Raw genomic sequence first — 22,900 nt, 5'->3', positions numbered from 1 at the left:
GGGAAATACATTTCCCCTAATGGTGCAGGAGATAAATCAGCAGATGCCCCACATGCCTCTGAATCTCCTCTGCACTGCTCACTCCTCCCCACCCCATGCCCCCAAGCACTCTACAGTGAACGGTGAACAGATAAGGCAGACTTCACATGCAAGCCTCAAGGAGAAAGTTTACAACTGGGTGCCAAGGCATGAATGAGTGGAAGAGTTACTGGATTCAGACTTTCAGAACTGATTTTTTCCTCTTTTTCTTTCCATCCTGATTGGCTCCTAAGAAGATTTAAGGCAGCTGATGAAGATAAGCACAATAGAATAGGATTAGGTGAATTAAAAATAAAGAGAACAAGGCCAAGGACAAATAAGAGCAGAAGGTGAGATGGAGACTAGAATGAGAGGCGTGCAGAGCACGCCAACCAGGAGGTTCCACGAACTTGCTGGAAGCAGCAACTCTTTTGGCTCTAAGCTTCCCGGCAGCTGGTGGTGAAAAGGAGATGTGAGCAGGGGCCGGTTCAACAGCGGCGTGGGACAGAAACGGCAGGTGCCTAGACAGAGCAGGGCTCTTCCTCATCTTGACTCTTGTCTCATGTAATAGACAATGTCCTCAACAATATTCTTCCCGTTCACAAAGTGACAAGGGCCAGACCAGTGCTTCCGACAAAACCAGCAACCCGAGAGCCTTAACAGTAATCACTAACATATCTGGCAACACCAGCAGTGTTTTACTTACTTGGTGTTAATTACATACCACACATTGTACCAAGCACTTGACCAGCATTATGTCAACCAACACATCCACTGATCCTATCAGGGGACCAGGTGACCGGGTCAAAGCCCAGAGACCTTTCCTTCTTGGGAGCTTTCATTTGCCCAAGAGCCCCACGACCCCACCTGCCTGCTTTCTGCCTCCTGGAGCTGTGAAATGCCTTGATGTGCCGTTCATGACAACACAAAAGACCTGCTCTCCTGGCTCTTGCCTGACCCTCTCCAACCCCAGGGCATGTCATCCAATTCCAGTCTACACTGACATTACTCAAGCTAGCCCAAGAGAGCTGCACTCTTTGCAGGCTGCAATCTCCAGCCCCTCAGAGAACTGCTTTTATTAATCTTTGCCTGCAGCATCAGGTTGTCTTCACCAAGGATTATGAAAGTGGCATCATGAAATTTTAGTGTACTTGTTGTAGGGACATATCAAGGACTCTCCCCAGAGGGTCCCACAGGAGGAAGCCTCGAAGTCTCAGAAGACACTGTGTGTTCCTCTGTGGCTCCTTTGCCTTTATCTTGCAGACACTGGGACTCCTGCACCCGAGGACTTGGAGTGGTTCACTCGGCACAAGCTGTCTGGATGCTCAGGGACAAACTGTGCCACTGAGCTGGGCCGCTTCACCCACACCCATGGCTGTGCCCGTGCCCCTACCTGCAGCAAGCTGCTTCTGTAAGCGGGGCAGAAGGAATGGAGGGTTCACCAGGACCAGCTTCCCGATGCACTCGGCCACCACCCCCCGGGTGCCCTCCTCAGCAGCCTCGCAATGCTGGAACAGCAGTGCCCAGATGTCCTCGGCATAGGGCTTCAGGCTGTCAGGCTGGGCGGCCCCCAGGGCCTCCCTGAGCGAGTGCAGCAGCAGGTACTGCCGCCGGGGCTCGGTCTCCATCTGTCCCAGCAGGAAGGGCAGGAAGTCGGGCAGGTTGCCAGCACCCACACGACCCAGAGCGTAGGAGGCTGCGGTCCTCACGTCCTCACTAGGCAACCCCAAGGCTTCCAGGAGCACCGCCTTCAGCTCCCGCTGGGGGCCTGGCCCAGCCACCTGACCCACCTCGGCCAGCGACAAGAACGCCAGGACCTTGACCTCCGTGCTTGAGTGGGGCGACCTGGCATCGCAGACCAGGCGGTTGGCCATGTCTGCTGCCTCCTGGGGACAGGCAGCTGAGAGCGCTGCCACGCAACGAGCCAGCGAGTGGAACACCTGCTTGTGCAGGCCTGGCCTGCTGTCCACAGCCTGGTCATAAACAGGCGCTGTGAGCAGGCTGATGAGCTCAGAGTAGTCCACGCATGGGGGGCGGGTCCCCACCAGAGCCTGCAGGAAGCCTTCAGTGGCCGCCAGCACGCCCGCTGGCAGCAGGGGTGAATGCAGCAACCGTAGCAGCTCAGACAGCACAAGGCCACTGACCTCTGCCAAGGAGGCCGGCTGGGCCTGAGTCACAGTGGCAAGGAAGTCCACAGCCAGCTGGGCCACGTGCATGTCGTTCTCGCTGACCAGGGCAGGCAGCTCGGCCAGCACGGCCCGCACGGCGGACGGTGGGAGACTGTGTCCCTGGCTCTGGGCCAGGGCATCCAGGGCAGCCAGCGTGGCCAGCCGCAGTGCCCTCTGGTTCTTGCGCAGGAACGAGGCCAGAATGTGCAGTGCTTCGGCCAGGATGGGCTGCAGGTCAAGCTGCAGCGGGGACATGGCCACTAGTGTCAGTGCCTTGACAGCGGGCAGCCGGGTGATCTCATTTCGCAGGCGGTCCAGGAGGAGCAGCAATGTGGGCTTCAGGTCATCCCCAAGCTGGTCGCCCAGGTGGCCCACAAGGTGGCCCATGCAGGAGATGGCCCGCTCCTTCACCTCCTGGTCCAGGTCAGTGGTGCGGAGTCGTGCCAGGGTGGCCGTGGACATCTCTCCAACGTATGGCTCAGGGTCCAGTATCCGTGGCCTGTCCAGTGGCCACAGGGATCGCACGAGCTCCTGTAGCACCAACAGGGCCTCAGCTGAGATCTTGTAGAAAGGGTCGGCCACACAGGCCATCACAGGTGGCAGGAGGGTGGGCAGGTGCGCGTGGAAGGCCTCGGCTGGCTCTGTGCCCAGTAGCCCCTGCAGGAAGGTCAGGGCGTCCATCCGGATGGTGGAGGAGCTGGTACGGTCGGTCAGTGAGAAGACAATGCCTGCAGGGTGGGTGCAGAGATTACAAGGCCACGAACCCTGACCCCACACAGCCCTCCCCGGAAGTGAGGATGGAGCACCCACGGGTGCCTGATTTGGACCAAAGCACTTCAGCTCTTATGCAGAAGTTTCCAAGAGGCCTGTGCTTGCCAGTGGCCAGGGCTGAGAGAAGCAAGGCCGGGGAACTCCTCCGAAACTGGGAGGCAGTGGGGAGCCACTGTGGGCTTGTTCTCACTGCTGGCAGTGGGGAGCCACTGTGGGCTTCTACCCAGGTCTGGGGGCTGGGAGCTGGGTTCTGGAAGAGGCCCTGAATAGCAGATGCCCAGTTGCGCTGTGGCCTACCTGACACCAGCACGGGCATGTGTCCTGCCAGGCTGCCGGGGAGGACGCCTGCCAGCTCGGTGAGAAGGCTGAAGCAGCCCTGGCGGGCCCTGACACTCCGATCTTTAAGCTGCCGCTGCAGGGCCTTGATCACAAGGGGCACCTGTGGGCAGGTGGAGGTGGTCAGGGACCACCGAGGAAACCTCCCACCCCATCCACTACCAGGGCTTTGCTCAGGCACCTGCTGGGGGAACTCCTAGCGTGGAGGGGACGCCTCCCCAGCGTCTGCCACGGCTCTGTGCCAGGGCCTGATTTCCACTGGCAGACCCTCGGGGGTAGCTGCTACTCCTGCATCCATTTTATAGGTTCGGAGAGGAAACACCCGGCTCAAGACCACCCAGGCAGTCTGGCCGTCACTACTACACTCTGCCGGGGGGAGCAGAGGCCTGGCTGGTCCCACCACAGGGGCTTCGTTCCCTCCACAGGTCGTCTCCGCGACGAGCTCCCGCATGCAGCGACACTCGGCAGGGGCTGTGAGAGCAGACGCGAGGGAATGGGCGGTGGGGTGGCGCACCTGTCCTCGCAGCGCGCTCAGGTTGCTGCCGGTCTGCGCGGGCGCCTCCACCGCCTCCAGCCAGCCCTTCGGGGGCCGCGTTTGCCGCAGCAGCGCGATGTAGGCCCCGAACACGTCGGCCTTGACGTTCTCCTCGCGTTCCCGGAAGCGGCGGATGAGCGCGGGCGCCAGCGTGCGGTGGAAAGCCGGCAGCAGGTCGGGCCGCGAGCCGATCAAGGCCGCCAGGCACTTGGCCGCGGCCCGGCGCACCTTCCAGCTGGCGTCGTCGTCGTCGCTGTACTCGTCCTCACTCTCTGGCAGGAACAAGACACGCGTGGAGCCCGGTCTTCCAGGACGGCTGGGTAGCTCGAGGGGGAGCTGGTCACCGAGCCTCACCTCGGATGATCAGTATCTGTACCCTATTCGCAGTGTTACCTACCTGTCAATGAACACCTACTGTGTGCCAGGAATGGCGCTACCCACGTCAAGTCCACAGTCTCGTGTCAGCCTCAGGGCGACCTTGTGAGACAGGGATTCTTTCCCGGTTACAGAGATGAGGAAACCGGGGCTTACACAGAAGGGACGTCTTGCCCCAAGTTAGGGAAGTACTTGGAGTTAGACTAGGGTCCTCCTTCTGCCTCCAGACCCTTCATTGTTTTGACTAGGCCAGTGAAAGAATTGACTCCCACGTCCAAAGTGAAGACTCAGAGATTCCATTTTGGGCACAAAACCCGTCCTTTGCTTTCAGGACTGGCTGTGTGATGTTTCCTTTACTGGGATTCCAGAAGAAGTGGTAAGGCCTCCCTCTGTGCGTCCCCCGCCCCCAGCCTCAGCCTCTCAAAGGTCCTGATTCTGAATGCTTCCAAGCAGGACTAATAATAAAGAAATGCTGCGTCTGTGTGGCTTTCTACTCTACAAGCTCCCCGAGAGGCAAGAGCTCATCAAGTCTTTACCACCACCATTTTACAGATGACAAGACTAAGGCTCAGAGAGGGTGAGAGACTCTCCTAAGGGCACACTGACTTAGACCCTCATCACCTGGGGAGACACACGTGAGACTCAGAGGGGGACGGCCTAACTAGGATGACCCCCAAGTGCAGGTTCAGAGGCCAGTGTGTCCCTACCCTTGCTACCCTGTTGACAGCTCAAACTCTCAGGGCACTCACATCTGGACAAGCCACATGGGCCACATCCACTGGTTGGCTCAGCAGATGTCCCACTCCACCCTACTCCACCCATGGTGAAACACCCATAGCTCCCTATTACTGACAAGAAAATGTCCAAACTCCCTGGCTTGGCACTCAAGGCCCCAGCATACCTGTCCAATCTCATCTCCTACCATCCCTCTCATTCCAAACACCCCTCAGGCCCTAAGTCCCTTGTCTCCATCACTGGCCTGCCTTCAGGGCATATGGGCATCTCTGCCCTGGAAATCCCTCTGAGTGACAGGCAGGACCCCAGGCACAGCAGGAAGGAAGCCACTGAGTCCATCCCCATCCAGATCTCTCTCTCCCATGTCAGTGCCTATTGTTCTACCATTAGAGCTTTACTCTGCTAGGCTACAAGCATTATCTCCTAAAAATCACTGACAAAAGGGCACTGAGATGGCAGCACAGAGTGGGGGAGTCCGACAGACCTGGCTCCAAGTCCCAGCTATGCCACTTCCTAGTTGCGTTATCTCAGGCAAATCTCTTCTCAGTCTCAGTTTCCTTGACTGAAATATGGGGATAAGAATACCTGGCTTTCAGGTGATTGTGAGGAACATGAAATAAGAGTGCTTAGAACTCCAGCAGGTACTCAATGAATGACAGTGAGTGCCGCTATCGTTACTGTGATCTGTACATCACAGAGGGTGGGGTTGGAGCCTGAGGAAGAGTTGGCATCAGGATGGGGGCACCAAATATGGCCCCTGTTTTTGGCTGGGGGATCCCAGGAAGGCTGTGCCCACCTCCACCCTCCAACCCCAACAGATTGTCCACCCACCTTGCTCACTGAATTCACTATCCTCTGTCTCCATCTGCTCCTCGTCCTCGTCACTGTCATAGTTATAGTTGGGGTCATGCTTCATGTATTGGAGGCAAAGGCTGGTCACATTGGGCACATGAGGGCCCATCTCCTTGGGGCACCTGTGGGGCAGGATAGAGGAGGCTGGACCCAGGCAGGACAGGGTACAGGGTGGGGCCCAAGGGTGAGTCCTGACATGTCACTGCTTTGAGGCCAGCATCCTGCCCCCTATCACCACCAACTTCCCAGAGAAATCCCCGGGCCCTGTCTTCCAGCACCCCCGCAGCACCTACTTCCTCAAGAAGGCCTCGAAGGCCTGCAGGCAGGACTCCCGGAGCTCATCATCATCCAGGTTGCAGAACTCCTCCACCAGGGGCACCAGGCGGTCCAGGTGGGCCCCTGCAGGGCCAGGTAGGTCACTGAAGCCAGGCCAGACCCTCTCCCAGCACTCAGTCTGTCCCTGCGCCTGCAGTCCTGACCTCTGCAAATTCAACTCAGAGGCTTCCCAGTCAAGCAGATGTGGATTCTAGCCCTGACTCTGCCACCTATATGCTATGGGGCCTTGGACAGGTCACAACACTTCTCTGCCCTCAGTCTACTGATCTTCACAACAAGGATAACAATGCCTACTAGGCAGAGACTTTGTGAAGATTAATGATCTGATGCAGATAAAGAGCTTAGCCCAGGTCCTGGCACACAGTAGGCATCAATAAGTAGCATCAGTTGTTGAAACCATTACTCATGTCTTTACCTTGTTTCCTGCACTAGGTGTAAACTCTGGATGGCAGAAGCAGGGAGGCAGGTACTGCCCTAACAGACCAGGCAAGAGGCCCCCACCATGGGCTTCAGAGGATCTCACCTTTTTCCTTCTCCAGCTACACCCTTCCCCACAGTGCAAGAAAGGACATGCTGACCTGGTGACCCCAACTCCCCTTCTAGACTCTGACCCTGAGCCCTTGTTTGAGCCTGTGCAGGCCTCTTTCCCAGGCCCATGCTCCCAAAGGTAATCAGGGAGTGGCTGCTGTTTGGGGGGATGGGACAGAGCATGGACATGTGGGCTGGGGTGTCTCCGCACATGCTTGCAGCCCCTGCAGTGAGACAGCTGGGGATCGGGAGGGGCCGCCTGTGGGCCCATCTGTATCTGCACTGCCTAGCGCTAGCGCGGAACTCCAAGGTGTCTGAGGGCAAATTCAAATCTGACCGTGGCATTCCATTTCTAAAAACTAATCTATAATGACAGAAAGCAGATCGGGGGGTTGCCTGAGGCAAGGCGGAGGGAGGGACGGACTGCAGAGGGGCACAAAGAAACTTTCTGGGGTGATGGAAACATTCTGTATCTCGACTGTGCTGGTAGTTTCACGTTGTACACAAAGGTCAAAACACATTATACACTTTAAATAGTGTGGTTACTGTATGTACATTATCCCCCAACAAAGATTTTTAAAAATCCAAGCCTGGTTCACTGTTGTTATTAAGGTATATCTGTCAGGGCCGGCCCGTGGCTCACTTGGGAGAGTGCCACAGGTTCGGGTCCCTGTATAGGGATGGCCGGTTAGCTCACTTGGGAGAGCGTGGTGCTGACAACACCAAATCAAGGGTTAAGATCCCCTTACTGATCATCTTTAAAAAAAAAAAAGGTATATCTGTCAAAGTAGGGGGACAGAACATATTTTATCTGTTTGGTGGCATTACCTTTAATAACCCACAAGCCTCCAGATCCCAAAAGTTACTGTTCCAAGCTCCTTCCTGGGGGGCCTGCACTTGGCCTCAGGCCAGTTTGCACGTGAGCTCAAAGCCCACCTCTGCCCCAAAGCCCAAATCCCGCGCCAGGTGCGCCCAGGTCCAGGTGCTTCAGCCTCACTCAGCCCCGCCCCGCCCCGCTCCCTTGCCGAGGGGGCGCGTCCCCTTACCCAGGCGGTGGCCGGCCTGGCGGCCGACGCTGCCCAGACACTGGACCAGGGTGCGAATGGCGGCGGGGCTGGCGGGTGCGCGCAGGCCAGGCAGCCGCTCCAGCAGGTGGTCGGCGAGCTCGGCGAAGAGGTCGCTGCTGCAGGCGGCCGCCAGGTGGCCGAGCGCCCCGACGGCCCGCTTGCGCACGGCCAGGCGCGGGCTGCTCAGCTGCGGCAGCAGGCAGTGCAGGAGGCTGGCGTGCAAGGCGCCCAGAGGGGCTCCCAGCCTGCGGGAGCCGGAGGGGGCGTCAGGCCAGGCCCACCGGCCAGCAGCCCAGGCCGGGCACCGCCCCTTCCCGTCCTCTCTGGCCTCCTCCTCCCCAGAATGATGCAACCAATGGCCCTTGAAAACAGGCGCCCTGCAACTACGAGGAGTTATTTAAGTTATTTATTATTGTTACAAGAGAGAAAGCAGAGAGATTTGATCATCACATATTGTAAGCAAACACTGACAGACAATATTGTACCCCCAAAATATGTATAATCGATTGTGTTTCAATAAAAAAAAAATTTAAAAAGAAAGCAAGCAGAGAGAGGGGAAGGGACTTCTCAAGGTCACTTGACCAAAAATGCAGCGCCAAGACGTGAACCCAGGCACCCAGGCTCTCCGCCTGGGGAGAAGGCCCAATGGTGACAGGGGACGGGGGTGGGGCTCCAGCGAGGCTTTCCCAATTTCTTGGGAGTCTGCGGCTTGCCTCAACACCCCCGTCCCCCAGTCCATACTCCTAACCAAAACCAGAGTGATCTAAAATGCACTTCTGACCTGGTCGCTCTCTGCTTAACTCTTTCCTTGGCTCCCTAGTGCCCTTTCGATAAGCTGAGCTCCGGACTCAAGACAAGAGGCAACACCGGGAAGTGGTTTCTGCACAGGCAGAACGTACCTCCTGCCGGTCTCAGCAGCTCCTGTCCTCACCTTCAAACCAGGCCCTGCATTTTCTGTCCCGTAAGCATCCTGAGACCTTTTCTCCTCTCATTCCACACGAACTCATTGACCTCACAGGCCCCTGGATCCCACATCTTCTCTTGCCTCTGCGCTCTGGGTGTCCGCCTTATGTCCACCCACACCCAGCTAAGTCCTGTCCCTCCCCGAAGGCTCAGCTCTAGCAGGACCTTCTTTAGGAAGGTTCCCCGTGCCCCAGCTGGGTTAGGGGGAGCTCCTATAGGCCCTGCTCTCATCCTTACTGTTGCACTTACTACACTCATAGTTTTACATGTGTCTCTGAATGCCTTTCTAGGAGCAGCCGAGCCTGATCCAGCCCCACATTCCCAGCACTAGTCCAGCATCTGACATTTTTCTGCCTGTGGAGTAGTAGGTGCTCAAGTCATAGGAGGTTTTACTGACAGTGTGACCTTGGGCAAGCCACATCACCTCTCAGAGCCTGTAAGATTGTGACAATCGAGTTCCCCTTTGCAAGGCTGCTGGGATGATCAGGGAGCCCTAAGCCCAGAGCCTGGTGTGCAGCAGGTGCTGGCTCTATGGATTTGAGTCCCTTCCTGTCACCTTTTACCCCCTCCTCCTCATCGCCCATGGCAGCCTCCTGCACCTGCTCAGCATGTCAGACAGGATGTCCAGGGCTTCCAGCTGCACAGCCACATCCTCCTGCTGGGCGATGGCACTGGTGAGCTGTCCTGTGATCTTCCGGCACACGTTGGTAGCCAGTCCGGAACCTGCACGGGGCATGAGGAGGCTGCCTTTTCCCTGGTCTAGAGGAAAAGGCAGCGTCCACCTCTGGTCTACATCTGCTCTGGTTGTGTTCCTGAGCCCACACCCCTGGGAACCCTGCTGACCCAGGGGCCAGGACTCCAGTGGTCTAAGGTTTGACCTGGAGTCCGACCAGACTATAGGAGACAGACAGCTAGGGGAGTGGAGGAATCAGGGGCAGGAAAATTTAAAACTTCCTTTCCCAGCCTCCCTGGATGCTAGGAGTGGCCAAGTGACCCAGTTCTGGTCAGTGAGATATAAATAGAAGTTTTCTGGGGGCTTCTGGGAAAATGTACGCTTTTCTTATAAAGGAGAGGAGACATGGGCAGAGACCTCAACCCTGTCAATATTGAGCTGCTAGAATGAATTGCTGCAAAAACAGAGTAGCTGATCCCTCCAGAATTATTGTGTGAGAAGAACCACCCCCTACTCCTTTAAGATGCCATTAGTTCATTTCTCAAAGCTAAAAGCATTCCTAATTGACACAGAGACATGAACTTAAATTGATCTGGGTCTGAATCCTCTGCTACTTACTAGCTGAGTGACTTTAGGAAAGTCCCTTCACCTCTCTGAGCCTGCCTTTTTAACCATAAACTGGGACAAATAATAATAGTACCTAGTCCGGGGGATCTGGGTACCTGTCGCTGCAGTGGGGAGCTCCGAGAGCACAGTCTTGAGGCCGATGCCGGCGATGTCTCGGAGCTGCTCCTTGTCTGACCGCATGTTGGCACAAAGGGCATCCACAATGGTCTCCACCTGGTACTCCTTCACTTTGCCCACCAGAGGGCCCAGGCTGAGCAGGCGGGGAGAGAGGAGGGTCTAAAAGCCCCAGGCTCAGGGCCGGCCCGTGGCTCACTCGGGAGAGTGCGGTGCTGATAACACCAAGGCCCCGGGTTCGGATCCCATATACGGATGGCCGGTTCGCTCACTGGCTGAGCGTGGTGCTGACAACACCAAGTCAAGGGTTAAGATCCCCTTACCGGTCATCTTTAAAAAAAAAAAAAAAAAAAAGCCCCAGGCTCAGCCTGAGTCAGCTACCCACATACTTATGTCCCGTCATACTCCCGGGGCCACATGTGCCAAGAGAAAGGCCCTGGATCACCAGGGGACCCTTCGTTTTGCCAGAAAGAGAAGTACTCTCTAGCCGTGCCAAGATTGTTGCTGGCACGTCCCAAACCTGCATTTTTTCCTGTGTTTTGTATCTCAGCCTACGGCAAATGGTGCCCCAAATGGCACCATTTGGTTCTCAAACTTGAGCATGTATCACAATCCCTGGAGGACTTGTTAAAAACAGATTGCTGGGCTCCATCCCCAGTTTCAGATTTAGGAGGTATAGGTGGGGCCCAAGACTGTACATTCTAGCAAGTTTCCAGCTGCTGCTCATGCTGGTGGTCCAGAAATCACACGTTGAGAACCTCTGCCTCAGAGCCTTGCTTCTGAAAGCTCAGCTGTGAGTCAGCATCATCATCGTCACCTGGGAACTTGTTAGGGATGCAGAGTCTCGGGTCCTAGACCTACTGAACCAGGATCTGCAGTTCCACAAGGTCCCCAGGTGATTCGATTGCATATGAAAGTTTAAAATTGGCTGCACTAGACTCCTTGGTTCTCAGCCTTGGCTGCAAAATGCCATCACCGGGGTCTTTGAAAAGTGGCCACCTGGGCGCCACACCAGAGAGTCTGAGTTCATTGGTTTCAGGTATGGCCTGGATGGTGGGACATTTTAAAATTCACCAGATGATTCTAACATGCAGTCAAGGTTGAAAACCTCTGCCCTAAGAGTGGTTCTCAGATGCTGGTGTGTATCAGAGCATAGATTCCAGAGTGCTATATCCTCACCCTCCTGCCCCAGCCCTTTTCTGCTCCTCTCTCAATCCCCTGAATTTGAATCCCTGGGCAGGGAACACACAGTTTCAATAAGGGCCCCAGGGGACTGAGATGCATACCAGTTTTCAAACCTTGGCTCCCTCGACTTTTTCCTCCACCTAAGTAATCACAGAGTCCTCCTGTTCTACCTCCTGTAGCGCTGGTTCCTAGCAGGGGTGATACCGTCTTGGCAATTTATGGGGGACCTTAGTCATCATAACTACTGAGTTGACACTTCTAAGGGGGGCAGGAATGGTAGAAAGACAATTTTGCAAAACAAAGCATTATCCATGTCTTGCAAGAGTTTCTAACATCCCACTAGGCATTCATATAAGTAAAAACCCTTTCTATAATTATCTGAGTCTAAACTTTCATTTCATTTTATTTTATTATTATTATTATTTTTAAAGATGACCGGTAAGGGGATCTTAATCATTGACATGGTGTTGTCAGCACTACGCTCTCCAAAGTGAGCTAACCGGCCATCCCTATATAGGGATCCGAACCCATGGCCTTGGTGTTATCAGCACCACACTCTCCCAAGTGAGCCACGGGCTGGCCCTAAACTTTCATTTTAAATGTAAACACAAAGTACTTTTTTGCATTGTTTTAACATATTCCAGATGTTCCAAGAATGCAATAATCAGGTAAACTGAAGAAAGATCGTTACTCTGTTTTTTGGGAAACTTTACTAGATGGTCGCCACTTCAGAGGATCTGGCCACTAAGAGCAATGCTGCTTGGGATACCAGAGTCCCCAACTCCCCCTTCCTGCCCCCGGGCATGCACCTCTGCTTCCTGCTGGGGCCTCGCGATGAGCTCAGCCCTGGGTGCCGGCTTCCCAGATTTTTAGCACCACTTCTACTGTCCCGAGGCCTGAGCACTGCCGTATGAAACACACGCTATTTTACTATCAACTATGTTCCTTCTATTTCCCTTTATGTTACAGTTTAGGGCATTATGTATACTTTTGTAATTATGTGTAGAGGTAGGTTATATCATGCAGAGTTTCATTTCATAATAGGAAAAGGGTATTATAAACTACTTGTTATAAAAAGGGGTGTTGGTTCTGCTAGTGGGAAGCCACTGCTATACCCTGTGCCATGGACCACAGACTGCGTCCTCTCCCAGACCACAAAGCATAAGACCCTTTACTGCACTCCCTCTGCTCTTGGGATCACGCTGGAATTCACTAACATGCCCAGAAGAATGCCTGGGCCCAGCCCACGGAGCATGATTTGAGAGACAGTGACCCAATTCTCTCACCCTGTTGACCCTGGACCCCTGCCATTCCCAGGTCCCCCGCCCACCTCACCACACACCCATGCACGTGCCCTGCACACACCCCATCTCACTTGTTCTCCTCTGCAGGTAACGGGCCAAGGTCTCCGCATAACCACCTCACCATGCCCAGGGTTGAGGCTTCTGGTATGCCCCCGCCCACGCCATGTCCCCTCAGCCCTCACCACACTAGTACATGCCAGCCTGACCTTCCAGCTGCCAGCACCTGCAGCTGTCTGAGGGCTTCCTCTGGCGGGAGGTGGCAGGAAATGAATAACCCTCCGTCCTACCCCAGCAGCAGCCCTCAAGCAATGGCTGACAGAGTCCGGTGGATGAGTACCCCAGCTCCCTCCCCCTTTGAGTGGGAAACCTCCAGGGACATGTCCTATACTGTGTCTCAGAGGTCCCTGGTGGGGTTTGGCTCAACTTTCCCATGGCGGCCCTGGCTTGGCAGCGTGCCCATTACGGCCTTCTCCCTTTCCTGCCCCACTTCCCTACCCCTAACCGTATTTCCTGGCCCAAATAAACTTAGAACTGAATCTTGGTCTCAGCATCTACTTCTGGGGGAGCCCAGACTAAGGCACTGTCCAACTCCACTGGGGCCAAGAGCTGCTCACAACTCTTCTGCATGCCCAAAGGAGCGCTCCTACACTGTGCACCCAAAGGGGCACTCCCTTCCCCTGAGCCCACCAAGGTCGACACTCACCACTTGACAGCCAGGTTCTGCACCTCGCCGTTCTTGTCCTCCAGGAGCCTGAGCAGCATCTTCACCACCTTGCGCTCACTGTCCTCGTCCAGCTGGATGGAGTCTTTCTGCAGCTCTGACATCAGGTCACTGGTGGCCATGAACCTGGGCAGGGAGGGCAGAGGAAGATGGCCCAGCAGCTCCTGGGCCCTGGTGGATCTGGGCAGTATCTCAGAGTTCCTCCAGAAGTAGATCTTGATACGAGGATTCAAGAGCAAGCAGATTATTTGGGCAGTGGGCATGGCTGGGCTACCATAAGGAGACTCAGGTATGTGTGACAACAACTGCCCTATGGTAGAGACTACGAATGGCACAGAATACTGGCTAAATTCTAGGGACTCAGAGTTGGTGGTTCCCGCCTCTGCCATTTATGCATAGGTGAACCTGGGCAGGTCACTTCAGCTCTCTGAGCCCCTTCACCTGTCTGAAAAACGGGGATGAGAACAAGACCTGCCGCATGGGGTGTGTATGCATGTGGTAAGCACTCAGGAAATGGCATTGCCCATTATTACAGTGGCACGTTGCAACATTCATATCCCACAACAGCTGAGAGAGGGGCCAGAAGGTTGAAAAGACACCTTGCAACTGAGTCAGGTGTCACCAAAAAGTCTCTCAACCAGACAGGTGAGGGGGGCTCGTCCTATACATCCCAACTCAGAGAATCAACTCTGAGCGGATCTCACACTGCAGCCAGCATCAGAATCACAGGGAGATTAAACAGGGCTTGTTACTCTCACTAACTCCCCACCCACTGGTTGAAGTCCCTGCTGCCTGCAGACTTCCTGTCAGTGCCTGTCGGCACCCCTAGCCTCTCTGAAATCTTGTGATACCCTGCTGTCACTGTCACCATCACCAAGACCTTCCCAGCCTCCAAAACTGTGACCAGCAAGCCATCTGAAGGAAGCAAGGTATTGAATGTGTATACAGACCCCAACAGCAATGGCAACTGCCTTGTTAGGACAAAGCTGAGGAGTCTCAGAGCATCTGTGCCAGAAGGGATCCCAAGCCAAAAATGCTGCATGATCCTGAAAGACGGATGATGAAGAGGCCCTGATCTACAGTGCGGAGCTTCAGAAAGAAGGACAACATTCAGGAGAAATCTGCTATCGGGTATCTTTCCTGAAAATTTAACAATTGGCTCTTGCTAGTTGGTATAAGTTGGCTCCAGCACACCTCATTTTCATCTGATCTGTGGACTGTGAAACCCCCTGCCACAATGAATAAACATCAAAGAAAACATACCACAAATACGAGAAATCAAGAAAGTACACTACCAAAAGATAATAAATCTCAAGCTCTAGATCCTATAGAACAAGAAGCCCTTGAAATGACTGACAAGGAATTTTGAGTGATAATTCTAAGGAAACTGAATGAGATACAAGAAAACTCAGCTAGACATCATGATGAAATGAGGAAAAGTATACAGGACCTGAAAGAGGAAATGTACAAGGAAATCAATGCCCTGAAAAAAAATGTAGCAGAACTTGCCGAACTGAAGAAGTTTTTCAGCGAAATAACACAACAGAGAGTTTAACCAGCAGGCTTGTGGAAGTTGAAGAGAGAACCTCTGAACTTGAAGATGGGCTGTTTGAAATAACACAAGCAGACAAAAAAAAAAAAAAAAAAAAAAAAAGAAAAGAAAAAAGAATCAAAGGCATTGAAGAAAATCTGAGAGAGATATCAGACAACCTTAAGCGCTCAAATATCCGAGTCATGGGTATTCCAGAAGGGGAGGAAAGAGGAGATTGCATCGAAAACATATTCAACAAAATAGTGGCAGAAAACTTCCCAGGTATAGGAAAAATCACAGATCTTCAGATCCAGGAAGCTCAACGATCTCCAAATGTATTCAACCCAAAAAGGTCTTCTCCAAGACATGTTATAGTCAAATTGGCAAAACTCAAAGACAAAGAGAGAATCTTAAAAGCTGCAAGAGAGAAGCGTCAAATCACCTATAAGGGAGCCCCAATCAGGCTAACATCAGACTTTTCAACACAAACCCTAAAAGCCAGAAAGGAATGGGATGATATATTCAAAATACTAAAAGACAGAGATTGCCAGCCAAGAATACTCTACCCTGGAAGGCTATCCTTCCAAAATGAAGGGCAAATAGTATATTTCTCAGACAAACAAAAACTGCGGGAGTTCACCACCACACGACCACCCTTACAAGAAATTCTCAAGGGAGTACTGGGTTTGGTTCCTGAAAAATAACTACCACTGCCAGAAAAACCCAAGAAAAATCAAAACCCACTAGTAAAACAAAAATGGCATTCATGAAGAGAATACAAACAAACAAAAAGGCTATCTACAACCTAAGGAACCAACAAACACAGAAAACAAACAGTAAATCAGAAAGCAAGGAACAAAAGACACCAAAGACAACCAAACAACAATCAATAAAATGCTAGGAATAAATCAACACTTTTCAATAACAACTCTTAATGTAAAAGGCTTACATTCCCTAATCAAAAGACACAGACTGGCTGACTGGATTAAAAAGGAGGACCCAACTATATGCTGCCTTCAAGAGACCCACCTCACCCATAAAGACTCACATAGACTAAGAGTGAAAGGATGGAAAAAGATTTACCATGCAAATATATGAATTTAATGCAATCCCCATCAAAATTCCAATGACATTTTTCTCAGAAATGGAAAGAACCATCCAGACATTTATATGGAATAACAAAAGACCATGCACAGCCAAAGCAATGCTGAGCAAAAAAAATAAAGCTGGAGGCATAACACTACCTGACTTTAAACTATACTACAAAGCTATAATAACCAAAACAGTATGGTACTGGCATAAAAACAGACACACTGATCAATGGAATAGAATAGAGAATCCAGAAATCAACCCACACACCTACAGCCATCTGATTTTTGACAAAGGCACCAAGCCTATACACTGGGGAAGAGACTGCCTCTTTAGCAAATGGTGCTGGGAGAACTGGATATCAATATGCAGGAGAATGAAACTAGACCCATACCTTTCACCATACACTAAAGTCAACTCAAAATGGATTAAAGAATTAAACATACACCCTGAAACAATAAAACTTCTTAAAGAAAAGATAGGAGAGACACTTCAGGAAATAGGACTGGACACAGACTTCATGAATATGACCCCAAAAGCACGGGCAACCAAAGGAAAAATAAACAAATGGGATTATACCAAACTAAAGAGCTTCTGCACAGCACAAGAAACAATGAACAGAGTTAAAAGACAACCAACAGAGTGGGAGAAAATATTTGCAAAATATACATCTGACAAAGGATTAATATCCAGAATATACAATGAACTCAAACAACTTTACAAGAAAAATACAAGCAACCCAATTAAAAAATGGGCAAAAGAGCTAAGCAGGCATTTCTCTAAGGAAGATATACAAATGGCCAACAGACATATGAAAAGATGCTCAACATCACTCAGCATCCGGGAAATGCAAATCAAAACTACACTGAGATACCATCTCACCCCAGTGAGGATGGCTAAAACCCAAAAGACTCTGAATGATAAATGCTGGCGAGGTTGCGGAGGAAAAGGAACTCTCATACATTGTTGGTGGGACTGCAAAATGGTGCAGCCTCTATGGAAAGTGGTATGGAGGTTCCTCAAACAATTGCAGATAGATCTGCCATATGACCCAGCTATTCCACTGCTGGGAATATACCCAGAGCAATGGAAATCATCAAGTCGAAGGTATACCTGTTCCCCAATGTTCATCGCAGCACTCTTTACAATAGCCAAGAGTTGGAACCAGCCCAAATGTCCATCATCGGATGAGTGGATACGGAAAATGTGGTACATCTACACAATGGAATACTACTCAGCTATAGAAACAAATGAAATACTGCCATTTGCAACAACATGGATGGACCTTGAGAGAATTATATTAAGTGAAACAAGTCAGTCACAGAAAGAGAAATACCACATGTTCTCACTTATCGGTGGGAGATAAAAATACATAAATAAATTCACACACACACACACACACACACAAACACACACACACACACACACACACACACACAAACCGGGGGGAAGGGGGGAAAGAAAACATAACAACTACAATTCCTTGAAGTTGATACGAGAAGCAAACAGAAAGGACATTGTTGGGTGGGAGTGGGGAGAGGGAGGAGGGACGGAGGTTTCGGTGATGGGCCACAATAATCAACAACATTGTATATCGATAAAAAAAAAAACAAAAAAAAAAAACAGGGCTTGTTAAGCAATGCTGGACCCACCCCCAGAGTTTCTGAGTCAGTAGATCTGGGCCCTAAGAGTTTGCATTTCCAACAAGTTCCTGGAGGATGCTGAGGATCAGGGACCACACTTTCAAAACCACTGCCCTAGGTCATGCTGTTGGGCCACGGGCATATTTTGGAAACCAGCCACCAACAGCTGACCAGTTCCCAACCACAGCTCAGGGTGGCACCACAGGTGAGTGGGTCCGCGTGACCTGATGTCCTGTCCTGGACATTTGAAACTGCAGTGGGAGTTTGAGCTGGAAGGCCATGGAGAGTGGGGGCTGCAGAGAAAACAGGACAGAGGAGCAAAGAGATGCCAGAAAGCGGGGACCAGAAAGTGGTGCCCCGGACACAGCCTCCAGATCTGCCAACATGTCATGTCACTCCGCCTCCTCCCCCAGCCCTAATTTCTGGCGTGGCTGAGCGAGTCAACCAAGAGCTCTGCCCCAAGCCTCCTGTGGCAAAATCGGTCACAGTCAGGATTCCGGCCTTCATCTTTGCAGGCTCAGAACTGCTAATCGATGTCACGAAGGCCCACGGTGCCATTACCAGAAGGGCACTTGTTGATGTCATGGCTGTTAACAGCTGTATTAGCCTCAAGCTGCTGACAGAAGGAAGGAGGCTGCACTGGAGGTGAGGAGGGGGATGGCAGGGCTGACTGTGCCCACCTTTGGGCCAAGGTACGGTGGAGGAGGAGGCATGGATTTGAGCCATGCCAAGGCCTGAGGTGGGCACAGGCATCCCTAGGTCTGCTCAGCTGAGGGGACATTCTGAGAAAGCAGGCAGGGTCTCCATGCTGTTTCTGCCCCATCCACAAGGGCCCAGCTCAGCCCTGCAACCGAAAGGATGTGCTCCTTTGCTCAAGATGGGCTTCCTGCCCCTTTTCCTCTCTACCTGTTGAACCCCTATTCATCCGCCAAGCCCAGCTCAAATGTCCCAGCCTCAGGGATGACCCTGGTCACCCTGCCCTACCTGCCACCCACACCCCTTAAGCACAGTTGGTCCCACTGGACAGGATCCTTTCAGAGCACTCTGCACCCTTCCATTACAGCACTTCTCATTCTGCGATGCAAGTCTTGTTACCAGAGCATCTTCTCCATCAGACTGTGAACTCGCCAAGGGCATGAGGTTCACCTCTGAGACTCCATGCTCAGCAAAACACAGGTCCCCAGAGAGTCCGAGGGCAGAGTGAGGGCAGGTGGGAGGAGGGAGAGAGTGAGCCCTTAGCAGAGACCAACTCTTCTGAAATATGCCTCAGCATTTCTGACACCCCCAAGTTCCAGCAGACCCCCAGCTCTCAGAGAAAGAAAGCCAGATTGCATATATGTGTGTGTAAGGGGGTGCTAGGGGAAGGAGAATATATAATTTGGTGGATAAGAGCTTGAGTACCCAAGTTTGGCTTTAAGTAAATATACTGGTCTTGCCACTTACCAACTGAGTAACCTTGGGCAACGGCTTCCTTCTCTCTGGGCCTCAGTGTTTCCGTGTATAAAATGGGAATTTTCTTTGCTCCTACCTCATAGCATCCTTGCAAGGTTTTATTAGGACAACCAGCTCTTAGCATGAAGCAGATGAAGAAACTAGGTTCAGAGATGTTGCAGGAACTGCCCAAGGTCACACAGCAAACTGCATGGAGAATCAGCCCATCAGACAGGTCTCCTGGCTCCTTAACCAATACTATTATGTTTTCGAGAAATGATTTGGGAATTCCTGCAAGAACCCCCATCTGTTTTGACTGTTGGAATCTGAACTGTTCTAGAGCAGTCTGTTGCCCATAGAGCTGGGGCCCAGGAAGAACAGGGATCGAAGGCTTCTTCCACCCTGCCAGGGACCCCTATTTGCAGTCACCACCCCCTTCAAGAACAGAGGACGGTCTCAGTTTCATTCCAGAGAAACCCTAGAGGCAACTCAGCTAAAACATTCGGCCACATGGGCACCTGGACAGCTGGTCAGCAGGCCCCAACCCTCGTGGTATTCGGACTTTAAAAATAGACACCGTTCTCATATGCTCGGGGTGGTTTTAAGTGTTCTCGAGGCTGCTGGCAGTGACAGGCTGAAAGGGCTTCTTAGACACTAGCAGGCAAGGCCCATTCCCTCCCCCGGAGTCTGACCGAGGTCCGAGAGACAGTAGTGCAAATCCCCTCTGGTTGGCTATGTGATCTTGGGCAAGTCACTGCACCCCTCCAAGCCTCTGGAGAACAGAAAGAACAATCGCTACCATCCAGGCGGATGGGTTGACTGAAGGAGACTGCATGTGGAGAGCACAGCAGGGAGCTTGTGACCCAGCAAACATTCACTGAGCACCTACTGTGTACCCTGCCCAGGCTCTAGAGCACCGAAAGAAAGTGCACAGTCCTGGTGGTCTGGGAACTCGGGGTCTCCCAGGGTTGAAAAGTGACAATACCAGGGAAGGTGCAGGATCTCAGGGAGGTGCCTAACCCTGCCCGGGGTCAACAGGCATCCCAAGAGGTGACAACTGAGTAGGAGTAGCAGGTGAAGGGAGGAGATCAAGAAGGTGCAAAAAAGAGAGGGGAGAGGGCGTGGCAGGTTTTGGATGTGCACAGAATCCTAACAGTGTCTGTCTACTAAGCGCTTACCAGGTGCCAGCCCCTAATCAAAGCATTTCACACGTGCTGCCTCATTTCATCCTCACAGTGGCCCTCGGAAGTGGGTTCTGTTACTATCCCCATTTTATAGAAACAGAAGCTGAGGCTCAGAAGGGTTAAGTAACTTGTCCACAGTCACACGCCCAGTGTGGTGGGAGTTGGGATCTGAAGCCAAAACTGCGGCTCTGAGGCTCTGCTAACATTGGGGGTTCCTGAGGGTGCTGAGAAATGGGTTGCAGGAGAGGGCAGGGGTCAAACCACAGGAGCAGTTCTCAGTCTCTTCACTGGTCAGGGCTGGAGTCTGGGCCTTGTTAAGATCTCAGCCTCTGTATTAGACTCACCTGGATTTGGACCTCAAGTCCTCCACTTACCAGCTTTATAACCACACCTAGGCCCTTCATACATCTGAGCCTCAGTTTCCCTATCTGTAAAATAGGGATAAAGTGACAGAATGTTCAGTAAGTAGGTGTGGCTATGTTGTTCTCTAAGGTCTCCTTTCAGCTTGGAAAGTCCAGAACTGGCCGTTTGATCCCGGGCCAAACCCTTCTCCTCCTTGGGCCTCAGTTTCCCCTGAGGATGAGGGGTTGGACCAAATGTTTCTGCCATTCTTTCCAGCTCTGCTCCCCTGGTTTTGTGATGCTGGAGGGAGGGGGAAGAAGGAAAAAGGGAGTGTGGAAGGGGAGTGGCACACAAAACCTAGAAGCCCCCACCCCAACCATCTCCTCCCCAGCTGCAAAGCCAGACTCAGCCCAGCCCCCTCCTTCAGGCTGTGTCTGAGCAGTCCCGATCCGGAGGGAGGAGGCCTGGGTGATTTTGAGAAGAGGGCAGAGCTGAGGGCATCGGTGAAAAGTCAGCGGGGGTGCTGGTCCTGGGAAGGGGCCGGTTCCAGTGGGGGGAAGAAGAGGCAGGCGCTGGGAGCCCAAGGGAGAGGCCAAGGACGGGGAAAAGGGTGGGGCTGGGGCATCCCAGGCAGGGACCGGCGCTTGCCCGGCGGGGGACGAAGCAGGGACTCGAGCCACGGGGCGCAGGGCGGCGGGGAGGGCGCGGGGCTTAGCGCGGGGAGAAGAGGCGGGGGCTGCAGAGGGCTGCAGGCGGGGTGCACCTGAAGTCCTTGTCGCTGGACGTCATCTTCTCCAGCAGGCTGGAGATGTGGAAGGCGGCGGCGCTCATGGTGGCGGCGCGCCGGGGCGAATATGGCGACACTCGGGGACAGGGTGGCGGTCCCGCCCGCCGCCGCCCGCGCCCCGCCCCGGCCCCGCCCCGGCCCCGCCCGCGGACAGCCCAGTACCGGCTTGCACACCCCCGGAGACCGGGAGCTCACTACCCACCACAGGGCAACTCCTTCTCTCCGATTCCCTTGGGCCCCGGCTCTGCCCTGGGGGCCCCTCGCCCTGCTCGCCGGCATGGGCAGGAACCAGAAAGTCGCAGGTTCTGGTTCCATGACCATGCTCTGCCTCTTCTCCTGCTGCGTAGCCTCGGCCAAGTTACTCTCCCTCTCTGAGCCTCAGCTGTCTCATGTGCGGGCATTCAAGAAACAGGAGCTGGTCAAGGCAACCTAAGGATCCCCTCACTCTCCATGCTGGGCTGCCGCAGAGCCAGCGAGGATCTGGAGAGTGCCCTCAGTCACGCTAGGCCCCCTGCCTGCCATCCCCAACCCTTAGGGAAGTCAGAGTCAGTTTCTTCATTTTATAGCATTGCAGCTGAGGCCCAGAGAAGGGACTTGCCGAGGGTCATACAGCCAATGAATCCGTGTGGAGTCAGGACTGACCTCAGATCCCTTAATGCCTTGAGTCCTGTGAAGCTGCCCACAGTCTCCCCCACAGTAAGGTTCAAGCTCAGCAGTAAAGGGCAAGGGTGGGAGAGGAGGAGGGAACTGTAGGGGGACAAGGAGAGCCTTGTGGCTCTGTAATCGGCCAAGAGTCTGCTGTCTGGGAAAAGGAGTAGCATGTGCTTTGGAGCAAGACAACCCTGGTTCAAATCTCTGCTAGGCTGCTTCCTGGCTGTGTGGCCTTGGGATAACGGCACAACCTCTCTGAGCTATGTTTTTCCTCACCCGTAAGATGGGGATAAAAGAAATCTTTATCTTACCTATCAAATTCACACTCTTTGGGTACCTGTAATGTGTGCCTGGGTCCTAGACCCGTGCTATCCAACAGAACTTTCTGCAATGTTGGAAATGTTCTACATCTGCACTACCCATGATAGCCACTGACCACATGTGGCTTTTGAGCACTTGAAATGTGACTAATGTGAACGAGGAACTGAATTCTTAATTTTATTTACTTTTAATTAATTAAAAAAAAATGTTTTGTTTTGGCAGCTGGCCAATGCAGAGATCTGAACCCTTGACCTTGGTGTTGTAAAGTGCTCTGACTGAGCAAACTGGCCAGCCCTAATTTAAATTTAAGTGGCCATCTATGGGTAGTGGCTATTTTAGTGGTCAGTGCAGTTCTAGACAGTAGGGACTAGACACAAACAGCCTTGACCCTTGGGGACTTTACATTTTAGTGGAGGAAATGAGCAGTAAGGAAGTAAGTGACAAGATAGAGATTTATAGCCTTTGAGGCAAGGAGTTAGGATTTTATGGCAGAGCACTAAGGAGTAACTGGAGGGCATTAAATAAGGAGGTGATGCGATTGAATTATTTTTTAGAAAGATCTCTCCAACAATCATGCAGTCAAGAATGAGGGTGGTTTGCATTAGGGGAGTGG

General features: G+C 52.7%; 1 protein-coding gene across 2 annotated transcripts in view; it reads right to left on the bottom strand.

Annotated features, from left to right (window-relative positions):
• CAND2 (cullin associated and neddylation dissociated 2 (putative)) overlaps positions 1–21,404 on the bottom strand; it is a 34,900-nt gene extending 13,496 nt beyond the window's left edge. For both annotated transcript variants that reach the window (XM_063115038.1, XM_063115039.1), the window contains exons 1-10: positions 21,292–21,404; positions 13,291–13,434; positions 10,080–10,234; positions 9,284–9,407; positions 7,701–7,966; positions 6,084–6,189; positions 5,770–5,912; positions 3,808–4,100; positions 3,255–3,396; positions 1,412–2,914 (exon numbers count right to left, since the gene is read on the bottom strand). In XM_063115038.1, coding sequence (XP_062971108.1) covers positions 1,412–2,914; positions 3,255–3,396; positions 3,808–4,100; positions 5,770–5,912; positions 6,084–6,189; positions 7,701–7,966; positions 9,284–9,407; positions 10,080–10,234; positions 13,291–13,434; positions 21,292–21,359 — 2,944 coding nt within the window. In that variant the 5' untranslated portion in view covers positions 21,360–21,404. The remainder of the gene's footprint in view (positions 1–1,411; positions 2,915–3,254; positions 3,397–3,807; positions 4,101–5,769; positions 5,913–6,083; positions 6,190–7,700; positions 7,967–9,283; positions 9,408–10,079; positions 10,235–13,290; positions 13,435–21,291) is intronic.
• Positions 21,405–22,900: the final 1,496 nt, after the last annotated feature.

The sequence above is a fragment of the Cynocephalus volans genome, chromosome 11 (assembly GCF_027409185.1).
Source record: "Cynocephalus volans isolate mCynVol1 chromosome 11, mCynVol1.pri, whole genome shotgun sequence".
Classification (NCBI taxonomy): Eukaryota; Metazoa; Chordata; class Mammalia; order Dermoptera; family Cynocephalidae; genus Cynocephalus; species Cynocephalus volans.
Note: the sequence above shows the minus strand (reverse complement) of the source record. Positions and strands in the feature narration are given on the sequence as shown.